General features: G+C 40.9%; 1 protein-coding gene across 2 annotated transcripts in view; it reads left to right on the top strand.

Moving 5' to 3' along the window:
- The first annotated feature begins 249 nt into the window (after positions 1–249).
- The window catches only part of LOC127487680 (dnaJ homolog subfamily C member 15-like), a 104,946-nt gene continuing 91,250 nt past the window's right edge, over positions 250–13,945 (top strand). For both annotated transcript variants that reach the window (XM_089327351.1, XM_089327350.1), the window contains exon 1: positions 250–502. In XM_089327351.1, coding sequence (XP_089183477.1) covers positions 253–502 — 250 coding nt within the window. In that variant the 5' untranslated portion in view covers positions 250–252. The remainder of the gene's footprint in view (positions 503–13,945) is intronic.

Raw genomic sequence — 13,945 nt, forward strand, 5'->3', positions numbered from 1 at the left:
GATTCAGATACTATTCTAATATTACATATAGAAAGGACCATAAAGCATAAATGTTTTCATTGTATGTGTTTTATAAAGTACCCAGAAAAAATATTTGCTGAAGGCCAAATAGCTAATTTGCTAAAATTTGGCTTCAATCTCCACTCACCTTCGGCGGCGCCGCGGACGCATCCTCACCTGCACCTGCAAACGAGTGCGCCCTCAGTAGTTTGTCCCTGCGGCCGCCTCGTAGACGGCGCTGCAGCGCTCCGCATGGCTGCTCGGGCTGGCGTCGCCCCCGCCGGCGAGGGGCTGCGCTATGCCGAATACGTGCCGCCCTCGGCCAAACGGCCCGACGCCGAGATCCACCACGGTCTGGCAAGAAGGTTGATAGCTGTAGGATTGGGTGTTGCAGCTCTTGCATTTGCAGGTCGCTATGCATTTCAGATCTGGAAACCTTTAGAACAAATAATCACAGAAGCAACAAGAAAGATTTCAACTTCTGTTTCCTTTTTGGTGCTCGGTAAGTTGTCACCGATCAGGGAGAACATATGATATTTGTCCCTTTGGGACTGGCTTAATTCACTGGCATGATGTTTGCAAGATTCCTCCATCTTGTTGCAAATGACTGGGTTTCATTGTTTTTGACTGCTGTATAGTATTCAATAGAGTACATGTCCCATAGTTTCTTTATCCAGTCTACTGTTGATGGGCAATTAGGTTGGTTCCAGGTCTTAGCTCTTGTGAATTGAGCTGCAATAAACATTAATGTGCAGACAAAAAAAAAATAAGATAAAATAAATTTGGGACTGTCATTTTCTGGTTTGACCATATTGTTCTAGATGATTGTGAACTTGTCAAATTTCTACTGTACCCTCAGCTTTGAAGGAAATCTAGTGGCATTTACTTTAGGAATATGAGCTTTCTTTGAGTAAAATAGCATTAAAGTTTATTCTATTTTATTAAAGTAACAAGAACATAATTCCTAAATATCAAAAAGGTCAGCAGTAGTGCAGTTACCACAAGAAAAGTCAAGAGTTTTTTTTTTTAAAGACTTGAAATTCTTTCAGTTTTAGAGGGAAAGAGTAGTGATAAAATCATTGAAGATTTTAGATATGAAGAAAATCCTAGGAGCTGTGTTAATTTAAAATATACCTACAACTTCTCTGATATGTATTCTTTTCCAAGAATAGAGCATAATTTTCCTTCTTGTGGACTTGTTGGTTGTTTTCTTTTTTTCCCTACCCCCAGAACCCCAGAAACCTTTTACTTAAGGAATACAGACTTCATGTATTTCATAAATGCAACTTTAGGAACACAGTGATTCTTTCCACTGTACCTGCCCTCCCACCCACCCTCCCACCCTTCCTCTTCCCTCTCCTATTCACATTCTTACTTTTTACTAAGATCTATTTTCAATTAACTTTATACACAGAAGATTAACTCTACACTAAGAGTTCAACCAATAGCATGAAAAAAAAAAGCGGTCCCTCAACAGTCTAGGCAAGTGCTGGTCCAAGTCATTCCATCTCAATGTGTCAATTTCACTTCTATAGATTACCTTTTAGGTGCTTTGTTAGTTACCTTAAATCAGGCAGAGCGTTTGGTATTTGTCCTTTTGAGACTGGCTTATTTCGCTAGGTATGATGTTTTCTAGTTTCATCACCACTGTGTAGTATTCCATGGTGTACATATCCCATAATTTCTTTATCCAGCGTTCAGTTGATGGGTATTTGGTTGATTCCATATCTTAGCTATTGTGAACTGAGCTTCAGGTGGTTCTTCTAACTATAGAATCAACAGTGGTGATGATGGATGACTTTGGAGCCCAGTTCATACACAGGCTCTGCAGCTTCCTTCCTGATCCCTTTCAGCATTGCCCAGTCTGGGAGAAGTTTTCATGTGATGAGGACAATTAAGAAACCTAAAAATCTAAAAGTTAAGTATTGTCTCAGGCACTCATTAAGACAATCTTAAATTTTAAACTGACTCTAGATTTCATGATTTAACAACTGCCTAAAAATCAAATATTTTTACCCATTGTCTTATTATTCCCTAATGATCATTTAAATGCATTTGTTTGGTTCCCCTAAATTTTTTTTAAAGATTTATTTATTTATTTCAAAGAGTTACACACAGAGAGAAGGAGAGGCAGAGAGAGAGGTCTTCCATTCACTGGTTCACTCTCCAATCAACCTTAATGGTGGAGCTATGCTGATCCAAAGGCAGGATCCAGGAGCTTCCTCTGTGTCTCCCACATGGGTGCAGGGGCCCAAGGACTTGGGCCATCTTCTACTGCTTTCTGAGGCCATAGTAGAGAGCTGAATCAGAAGTGGAGCAGCTGGGACTCAAACCAGTGCCCACACGGGATGCCAGCACTGCAGGCGGCGACTTTACCCACTATGCCACAGCACTGGCCCTCCCCTAAATTTTATGGATAGTTGTCACTTTTAACAATTGTTACTCAGTCTGTTGCATGCAGACTACCTGCTTAAGACCCACCTGGAAAATGTGACAAAAATGCAGATTCTTTGACCCCATTCCAGACCCACTGAATTTCTGGGGGTTGGAGATCAGAATTTGTATGCTTCTTAGACTTCTCAGGTAGTTCTCAGTTATTTAAGAGAGATGATTAAAAAAAAAAAAAAAACCTCTACAATTAGCCTGCAGCTTTGAAGCTGGTAGATATAATACTTTGATTGTAATATAATATGAAAGAGTTGTTATTGATAACAGCATTACAATTACCCTTGGTTTCAATCTTCCTAACTTCACTGAGGGAAGGAGAAGAATATGCACTGACAGAGCAGATGGATGAGTTCAATGATTGCTTTCAGGAGATGGATAATAGGTCAACAAACATGCTGTGTCCTCATTTTGGGAAGTGCCTGGTGTTATCTGTTGTTAAGAGGACAGGAAAGCAATTGCAAGTCCATTGGCTGTGAGGTCCCAGTGCATATTTTCCTCTTCTTTTGAGGTTATACAGATGTCAGAAGGCCCAACTAATCTGCTACAAATCTGAACAATTATAACTGGAGTCAGGCTGTTTTTGAAGTGAGATGAGCAAAAGGAAGACAAATTGAACAGACACAGAAGAGCCACAATGATAAAAGCGAGTGTATTTCCAGCATAATGACAAATATGAATAATAAACACTCCCCTTCCTAGGGTACGCATCATTGCTAATGAAACACTCAACAGATCATACAAACAGCATATCCACGAATGCGGGGTTGGATACTAAAGTAAAATAATTAGGGAAGGCGACATTTTCCAGGGAGGGTGAAATACAGCAGAAGCAACAGATGGAAGCTAATGGAAGAAGAGGGAAACGGAGCTGGGAGATGCCTCTTGTGCTAATGTAAACAGAGCAGGGGGTCAAGGAGACGGGACAGTGGGGGAAGGAAGTGAATCTTGAATATCATATGGTTTTTCTCTTTGATGCACATGTTTAGTTTGCCTGATGGGATTCAATTCAGTCAGATTTAGTTCAGCTCAGTTCAACATTATTAACTCTGCACTGCACTCCGCTTAGGCACCGAGGTTATCCAGGAATGGGTAAGGCAGGAGTCATCTTCTCAAGGAACTTACCATCTAGAGGGGCAGAGTAAAGAAACATGCAAACAATATATGGAGGCTCCTCGACTTAAAATGGGGTTCTGTCCTGATAAATCCATTGCAAATTAAAAATGTCACAAGTTGAAAATGCATTTAATCCACCTAATCTACCGGGCACCCTAGTTCAACGACACCATGCTCTGCCAAGTGCTGGCAACCTCCTCTTGTGAGTTCATGGTCAACTGGGACCTGTGCTTGCTGCTGCTGCCCAGACACATGAGAAGGGACTGAGTTGCATTTCACCAGCCCTGGGCAAGTTCAAATTTCTTCCTCTTCTTTTTTTTTTTTTTTTATTTACTTGACAGATAGAGTTATCAGTGAGAGAGAGAGAGACAGAGAGAAAGGTCTTCCTTTCGGTGATTCACCCCCCAATTGGCCACTACGGCCAGAGTTATGCCAATCCGAAGCCAGGAGCCAGGTGCTTTGTCCTGGTCTCCCATGCAGGTGCAGGGCCCAAGTACCTGGACCATCCTCCATTGCCTTCCTGGGCCACAGCAGAGAGCTGAACTGGAAGAGGAGCAACCGGGATCAGAACCCAGCGCCCATATGGGATGCCGGCGCTGCAAGGTGGAGGATTAACCAAGTGAGCCACGGCGCCAGCCCCTCTTCTTTTTAAAAAAAAAAGATTTATTTATTTATTTATTTGAGAGGCAGAGTTACAGACAGAGAGAGAGGAAAAGACAAAGAGAAAGGTCTTCCATCTGCTGATTCATTACCCAAATGGCCACAGTGGCTGCCACTGAGCCGATCTGAAGCCAGAAGCCAGGGGCTTCTTCCAGATCTCCCACAGAGGTGCAGGGGCCCAAGCACTTTGGCCATCTTCCCCTGCTTTCTCAGGCCATTTGCAGGGAGCTGGATTGGAAGTGGAGCAGCCGGTACTTGAACCATCATGCATATGGGATGCCGGCACTGCAGGCAGAGGCTTAGCCTACTATGCCACATCACTGGTCCTGATCGAATTTCAAAATTTGAAGTACAGTTTGTTCTGAGAGCTTATTACCCACCATTGTAGAGTTGAAAGGCCATGCTGAACCTCAGTAAATTGGGGGCCACCCATAGTGCACTAATTATACCGTTCTCTACTAGGAGATACACTGCATGCCTTTCTTTTATTTCAGGGTATCTAAAGGATGAAACAATCTATGGAGCTTATCTAATTCATCTGCCAACTCAGACAATTTTGTTGTTGTTGTTGTTGTTGAGTTGTCACAGATTTTCTAAGTTGCTGCTTTTTATTTCTCCAGAAGGAAAAATATCAGAGGAGTTTATCTAATGAAAACCACCTGGAGAAAATATTCCTTTCAGACACTGATTATTTAGATAATTGCAGATATTTCTATGCATAAAGATTTCTCTAATTCTCATGATAATTATGTGGAATAGGTATTATTGTCCACATTTTACGGATGATGAAAAGAGGATGAGACAGTTTAAATTGGGTATGCTGCCCAAGGTCACGCAACTAGTGAGGGGTAGAGCTGCAGTTGCAACCCATGTCTTTCTAATTCTATTAGCAAGCTCGCTTGAAATTCTTTATGTAGCCTTTGGAGACAGCATGGAAGGAAAATGAAATAGGTTGCTAAGTACATGTACAAATGAACTGTAGACATTCCGATGAAGAGGCATTTCTTCTTTTGTGTGACTTGGGGTTAGACGGTTCAAAGGCAAGGTGGCAACTCAATTGGATCTTGAAGGATGAGAAGGATGTTAATAAAGACTTAAGGATTGAAGGAGCAGTGAGAGAAAAAATATGAAGACATGTAAGCCAAAGGTGCACTTTAAAATTGATTGGAAGAACATAGGGCACATAGAGGTATGGAGAGAAGAATAAGACTGAATATAATTTGCAACTAGTATTTTGAAAATCCATGAGAAGGGCCAGCGCCGCGACTCACTAGGCTAATTCTCAGCCTGCGGCGCCGGCATCCCGGGTTCTAGTCCCTGTTGGGGCGCCGGATTCTGTCCCGGTTGCCCCTCTTCCAGGCCAGCTCTCTGCTGTGGCCCGGGAGGGCAGTGGAGGATGGCCCAAGTGCTTGGGCCCTGCACCCCATGGGAGACCATGAGGAAGCACCTGGCTCCTGGCTTTGGATCAGCGCAGCACCGGCTGTGGCGGCCATTTGGGGGGTGGACCAATGGAAAAGGAAGACCTTTCTCTCTGTCTCTCTCTCTCACTGTCTAACTCTGCCTGTCAAAAGGCAGGAAGGCAGGAAGGCAGAAAGAAAGGCAGAAAAAGAAAGGAAGGAAGGAAGGAAGGAAGGAAATCCATGAGGAAAGTTTGGGGTTTTATTCCGGAAGCAATGAGGGAGTAATGTAGGATTTGAGGAGGGGAAAAAAAAAAGCTAATATGAGTTTAGTTAATAAGGGTTGGGAAGTTGATGGAAAAGAGAGGAAATAATGAGTTTTGAGTCCAGTCAGGAGGCTATTGGATTAGTCTACATTAAAACAGAAATAAACAAAAAACTAAGGACACAGTTAACAGCATAATTATTAAAAAACAGAACTTCTGATTGAACATCTTTAATCTGCATATCTGAAATCCTTAATGATCCTTAAACTTAAGTTTTTTGAATACCAGCAATGCTTGAAATGTTTCAGATTAGGGATGCTTAACTGGTGAAGTCCATACACATATTAATCTCCCAAATGCTGAAATTTGAAAACACTGCTGATCCTAACCATTTTGGACAAGGAATCTTCAACCTGTGTCCTACTTGTGCTGAGTATCTGGGTGCAGTGGATGAGGCAAAGAAAGCTGTTGAAGATGACTTCAAAATTTGTGCATTTGGTTAGGTTATAATGGTATTCTTAAATGAGACAGAGTCTTGGCAGAGAAGCCACTTACAGGAAGGGGAAACATAGAGTTCATCTTTACTAAAACTGAGTTTCAGAAATATATGGGAAACAGTTGGAAGTCTTGTTCTAGAGCCCAAGACAGAGATTAGGCTTGTAAAATAGACAAGAGCATTTATTCCTGTTGGGTGATTTGGAAGATTACTTCCATCTATTCTACAGGAAGCTGGAGGAAAAAACAGAAACCTTCATTTAATCTCCACCAACATTTAATGAAGGAAAAGGCACAGTCTGTGGCCATTACAAGTCCAAAAAGGAGAAAAAAACAGCAGTTAAATTCTATAAATATTTTGAAAATACTTATTATGTCTCATAAAATTAGCAATTATTAACTGCTGTGTGTCCTTAGTAAAATACAGCATCATGACTTGGGAATGTGAGGGTCCTATGGGCTCCAGGGACTGCTATCTTTTGGTCAGTCTATGTTCAATCTTGACACAAGCCTTGATTGATATAAGCACTTCTGTAGTTCAATATTCATTTCCTAATTTTTTTTTCTTGCTTTTTCCTTCATTAACAAGACAACTTTGGCAAATGTATTGTTTCATGCTCTGCCTTTTTGAAATCTTGGTGATTTTCTTTCTTTTTAAAAGATTATTTATTTGTTTATTTGCTTGAGAGAAAGAGAAATAGAGAGAGCACACTCCTGTCTGTTGGTTGCTTCCCAAATACCCACAATGGCCAAGGCCAGGCCAGATCAAAGCCAGGAACTCAATGCAGGTCTCCCACATGGGTGGTGGGGATACAATTCCTTGAACTACTACTGTTGCCCTTTAAGGTGTGTATCACTAGAAACCTTGAGCCAGGAGTTAAAGCTGAACATTGAACTCAGGTACTCTGATGTGAGATCTGGCCACCTTAACCACTAGGCTAAATTCTCATCCCTTGTCTTCCTTCAACAGCTTCTTAAGAAATGGGAAATATGACTTTTCAATCCAATTTTAAAAGGAAAAGTTTTTTGCAGCTGTCATTTTGAAAATTAATTAACTTTTTTGTCACATGTGTGTCATATTATCACACTATTTTAGAAACATCAGGAGTGTTATTTTAACTATTATGCTGTGATGCTATGAATGTAATTATCATAATTATTTAAAATCTTTTCTGATAGAGTTTAAGTGGATATATATTATTTTATTGCAAAAGGAAGAGTTCTGTTTATTGAAACTTGCTTGTAGCTTGACCTGTAGATTTAGTTTCTAACTAAATTAAGAATAGGAAAATTTTCCATTAGTTTATAGATGCCCATAAAATTACAACATTCCCAGAATTTAGCCTCTAAAATTTTGGCCAGCAAAGAGAATATTAAAAAGAATTCACATTGTCCAAGTAGTATCTTCTAAATAAAATCTCTTTGACTTTTCTGGGTCTATGGGCAACTAGGGATTAGAAAACAGTAGAGGGCTGGCGTTGTGGTGCACCAAGTTAAGCTGCTGCCTGCAATGCCAACATTCCATGTTGGAGTGCAAGATGGAGTCTCAGCTGTTGTGTTTCCAACCCAGCTCCAGTGAAAGAGACTGAACTTGGTCCCCTGCCACCCATGTGAGAGACCCAGATGGAGTGATAGGGTCCTGGCTTTGATCTAGCCTAGCCCTGGCAATTGTGTCCATTTGGTGAGTGAACCAGTAGATGGAAGATCTCTCTCTCTCTCGTTCATTATTGCTCTCTCTCTCTAACTATACCATTCAAATAAATAAATAAATCTTCAATAAGAAAAAAAAAAGACGACAACAAAGACATTTGATGTTGGACATCTTCTCGAGGCATTCAGAGCTGCAGCCATTCTGCAACACAGTCTGTGGCCATGGGTATGAATGACTTGCAGGTATCCTAGGTATGATTCAGCGTATTTTCCTAAACTCAGGTTGCTATTCCTGTTTTAAGTTATTATTTTTATTATTTTTAAAAATTATTTATCATTTATTTGAGCAAGTGTGTGTGTGTGTGTGTGTGTGTGTATGAGAGAGAGAGAGAGAGAGAGAGAGAGAGAGAGAGAGAAAGCTTCTATTTGTTATATGATTCCCCAAATGCCTGCAACATCTGGGGCTGGGCCAGGTTGACTCCAGGAGCTGAGAATTCAATCAAGGTCTCTCATGTGAGTGAAAGGGCTACCTGACCACTTGAGCCATCATCTGCTGCTTCCCAAGGTATCCATCAGCAGGAAGGTGGAATCAGGAATGGAGCCAGGACCCAAACCCAGGCACTCTGATATAGGATGCAAGGATCCTGAGGGGGTATATTAACAGCTAGAGCAAATGTCCACTCCAGATTTAGGTGCTTAGAAGTGGAACTTTAAATATTTGCAAGCTATTCACAGGATGATACCATTAGGATGCTGATAAGTCCTTAGCTCTCAGGTAGTAAATATTGTCAAGTGAAGAGTTGACCATGAATAAGTCAAATCTTTGTTTCATTTATGAGGCAACTGACACTTCATTAGGTTTTAATACTGTGTCTGCATGGTAAGAAAGAATACACAGTCTTACTAGCTTATGCCACTTCTAATTCTTGAATCAGTGATTCTAATGAGATTATTTGTCTTAGAAGTGGCTCATCTTATCTAAATTATATAACATATAAGTACCCAATGATACCTAAAGTGCTTGAAATATTGTGTTCACATGATTATTATTATGGAACCCTGAGCATGTGGTCTATTCTGTCATGAGAGGAATTAAATGATGAGTTATCAAAGAGGCAATTGTATGAGAGCTTTGAATTAAGGCTTTTGTGTCAGGCAGACTTGTTTTGAAGCTAGTTTTACCATTTACTAAGTGGGTCAAGTTGGTCAATTATTTGAATTGCAGAAATTCTCAATTCTTATAGTCACATGATTATATCACAAGGTTGTTAGGATTCAGTGAGAGAATGCATATAAAGTGTTGACTTGAAAAGTGATACTTCTTTGGGGCTGATGTTCAGCCAACAACCACAGCTTCTGCGTCTACCAAGCATTTGCAGTGTCTTCACCAAGATGGCAGTGGAAGCATGAGAGGCAGTGACACCACTATTGCATGGAGCTTGCATCTATAAGTGATTCAACATGCCCTTGGAATTTGGTTTCCCATTTATGACCACCAGAACTAGGATTGTCATCTTACCCCGAGAGATATCTTTGTGTACCAGAGTAGGCAGCACATGGAGAACTTCAAGAGTTTGTTGGATGATGTGACAGTAGCATTCATCTTTAAAAAGTTCTCAAAGAGCCAGACATCTATAAGCGTTACCAGACCTGGTGGTGTGCCCTGTAGTAGTACTGAGAGGTGGCCCAAGGGGAAGATCATGCAGAAATACTGACCTAAATGATGTAGGTGTTACCATCTGGCAGGTCTAGGCCATCTTGCCAAGGTCCCAGCCCAAGAAATGCCTCTTCCATCAGAGCCTCAGCCTATGTAGGGGCCTCATGTCCACTGAAGGCCCAGCAGTCCCCCAGATCCTAGTCATCTTTCTGGAGGAAGAAGAGAGCCACAGTTCTACCCTACTCTTGAGGGCCCAGATGGAGCCACAATGGATAGTGGCTGTTCTTTTGCAGTCAGGAAGTTTCCAGAAGGAGGCATCAATCAGAAGAGTAGAGAAAGTGGGGATAAAGTTGTTGGGGGTAGTAGGTAGTTCTGTCATGTATGTCACTCCCTTCTTCTCTTTTGATGGGGAAGGGAGAAAGAACTTCAACCATGCTCCATCAAAATCCAAGTGGGGCTTTTAAAAAAAATAGATCTCTATTAAATATTTTATTTATTTATTTGAGGGGCGAGAGAGAGAGAGAGAGAGAGAGAGAAAGAGAGATCAATACATAAATAGATAGATAGAGACTGCCCTTTCACTGGTTCACTCCCCAAATTCCTGCAATGTCTACATCTGGATTGGACTGGACCTGGAAGCTGGGAATTCAATGTAGGTCTCCCATGTGTGTGGCAGGAACACAATTATTAAGACATCACCACTGGCTTCCAGAGTTTGTATTAGTAGGAAGCTGGAGTCAGGGCAGGGTGCTGGCCCAAAGCATGGTTAGGGGAGCAACTGGAGGTGTGCTGCTCTGAGTTAACTTCCACTCTCCATTCTAGACCAACATGATTTTGTTTATCTGCTCCCTGGGATGAGTGTGCCATGGGTCCCTGGTATGGTTCCAATATTTGTCTTCCTGGACTCTGCAAAGTCTCGTGTTAATGATGCTAAGAAGGTAGAAATTTAATCCAATTACCATATTTAGAGGCAGGGCCTTTGGAGGGTTATTGCACTGGATTAGGTGGCCTCATGATTGATGCCTGGTGGCTTTATAATCAAAAGAAGAAAGACTGCAGAAAGAGACAGAAAGACATGCATACTCCATGTATCTGGCCATGCAATGTCCTTTGCTGCCTTGGTCAGAAGAATGCCATCCAGAGTCTGCAACAATGGGTCCCGCTTGGCCCTGGACTGTGAACTTTCTGAAGTGTGAGCCATAATAAGTTCCTTTTCTTTTTAAAATAGCCTCAGTTGTTTCCTTGTAGTAGCAAAAGGCTAATACAGTCCCACTTTCTCCAAGATACCTACTGCACTATCAGTATATGAAAGACATATCTGTGCATTTTAACAATTTTTCTTAGTGCAGATATTTTGGTCTTGCATTTTTTCATCTTATAGTCTAAGGCCCTCATTTCTGTACCATGTTATCAGGTGTATGAGCAGACTCAAAAGTCAGAAGCTCTAGATCTACCTGGCAGGAATACCATCTCTTGTTTTTATTGCCATGAAGAACAGCTGTTTGAAATGCATGGCTTATGGAACTATCTAATTTTTTGCCAACAGTGTTGTATTTTCTGCCATAGAGTCCTCTTTAAAATGTTTCACAGTAGACTAGGTTTTAGTGGGGTCACCCCATGACTTGATCTCCTCCTAATGGAAGACTAGAAATTAGACTAAACAGGAAAAGATGGCACAGAGAAGTTAACCCTAGCTCTAACCCTAACCCCTAACCCTAACCCCTGTCCCTGACACTAACCCAACCCTAATTTGGACCAAAGAGAAGCCAAGGTTAGGCGAATGTCTCTAATTGAGGGCATGGGACTTCTTTACAAACCATATCCATGCTTCACTGGATTAAGCTAGACCTCCCATGCACAACGGGTTGTATGTGTATGCATTCATGAAAAGTATGAGCTGGTGAGGATAAGTCTTAAAACCAATACTCTTTAACCCATCCTGTGCTGTCTAGTCACAAAATTGTTGACTTCAGAAGAAACTCATAAATAAGGGACTCTGTGGTGTCTGTAGACAGTGCCCTGCATTGCTGTATTAGTGATGAATAATGTGGTGGTGAGTAAAATAGACAAGAGGGTTTTTTTTTTTAATCTACTGTGAGATCACTACAAACCTCTCTGTACTGAAATGCAAAAGTGGGACAATTGCAGCAGAATGTACTGGGTCTTGTACCTCCTCCAGATTCTGCTCCACTCTAGTTACTGTGTTTGCCTGGATTTTGTAGGCCTTCATTGAGTGAGTCTCTGAGTTGATGATTGTGAAGTGACCTAGTTTGTGTAAATATGAAGTATTGGTTTTTCTCCATGCACTGTTAGGGTTTTTTGAACTCCTGTCATATTGAGAGAAAAGTAGCTAAAGCATGTTTGACAGAAGGTTCTGCACTAGGCAAATGGATCTGAAACAAATATGCAAGGAACTTCTTCTGGAAGCAGTGATTTTTGAACCGCCTTTTATTTTTTTTAACTTTGATTTAATAAATTTCCAAACTACAACTTTTGGATTATAGTGGTTCCCCCTCCCCATAACCTCCCTCCTACCCACAACCATCCCATATCCCACTCCCTCTCCCATCCCATTCTTCATCAAGATTCATTTTCAGTTATCTTTATATGCAGAATATCTACTTAATATTTACTAAGAAGATGACTTGCCCCAGATGGTAGAGTTAGAAATGTGCCAGGGGATTCCAATTCAATCCCATCAAGGTGGCATGTACCAATGACATCTCACTAGTCCAAGTGATCAATTTCAGTTCACAATTGGTCATATTGATAGATCTAAGGGTAAAAGGGATCACATAAACGAGACTAGTGTCTGCTAATACTAACTAATAGAATAAAGAAGGGAGAGAATGATCCAACATGGGAAGTGAGATACACAGCAGACTCATAGAAAGACAGATGTCCTCAACAGCACTCTGGCCTCAGAATCAGCCCTTAAGGCATTTGGACCTGGCTAAAAAGCCCATGAGAGTATTTCAGGCATGGAAAGCCAAGACACTCTGGCAAAAAAAAAAAAAAAAAAAAAAAAAAAAAAAAAAAAAAAAAAAAAAAACCTAAATGAAAGATCTCTGTGAATGAGATCCCAGTGGAAAGAACGGGCCATCAAAAAAGGAGGTACCTTTCTTTGAAGGGAGGAGAGAACTTCCACTTTGACTATGACCTTGTCTAAATATGATCGAAGGTAGCAAACTCAAAAGGCTTCCATAGCCTTGGCAACTCATGACAAGAGCCTAGGGTGATTACTGATGCCATAAACAAGAGTGTCAATTTGTTAAGTCAACAACAGGAGTCACTGTGCACTTACTCCTCATGTAGGATCTCTGTCCTTAATGTGCTGCACATTGTGATTTAATGCTATAACTAGTACTCAAACAGTGTTTTTCACTTTGTGTTTCTGTGTGGGTGCAAACTGTTGAAATCTTTACTTAATATATACTAAACTGATCTGTATATAAAGAGAATTGAAAATGAATCTTGATGTGAATGGAATGGGAGAGGGAGTTGGGAGGGTTGTGGGTGGGAGGGAAGTTATGGGGGGGAAAGCCACTGTAATCCATAAGCTGTACTTTAGAAATTTATATTTACTAAATAAAAGTTAAAAAAAGATTTCAACAGTTTGTACCCACACAGACACACAAAGTATAGAGTACTGTTTTAGTAGTAGTTTTACCATTAATTAACATAGTACAACACATTAAGGACAGAGATCCTACATGGGGAGTAAGTGCACAGTGACTCCTGTTGTTGACTTAACAATTGACACTCTTATTTATGAAGTCAGTAATCACCTGAGACTCTTGTCATGAGCTGCCAAGGCTCTTGAGTTCACCAACACCAATCTTATTTAAGCAAGCCATAGTCAAAGTGGAAGTTCTCTCTTCCCTTCAGAGAAAGGCACCTCCTTCTTTGATGGACTGTTCTTTCCACTGGGATCTCAATCCCAGAGATCTTTCATTTAGGTCATTTTTTTTTTTTGCCAGAGTGTCTTGGCTTTCCATGACTAAAGAACTCTCATGGGCTTTTTAGCCAGGTCCAAATGCCTTAAGGGCTGATTCTGAGGCCAGAGTGCTGTTGAGGACATCTGCCATTCTATGAGTCTGCTGTGTATCCTGCTTCTCATGTTGGATCATTCTCTCCCTTTTTAATTCTATCATTATTAGCAGACATTAGTCGTATTTATGTGATCCCTTTGACACTTAATCCTATCAATATTACCAATTATGAACTGAAACTGATCACTTTGACTAGTGAGATGGTAT

This window comes from Oryctolagus cuniculus, chromosome 2 (genome assembly GCF_051225735.1).
Source record: "Oryctolagus cuniculus isolate XC-2025 breed Fujian yellow rabbit chromosome 2, ASM5122573v1, whole genome shotgun sequence".
In the NCBI taxonomy this organism is placed as follows: domain Eukaryota; kingdom Metazoa; phylum Chordata; class Mammalia; order Lagomorpha; family Leporidae; genus Oryctolagus; species Oryctolagus cuniculus.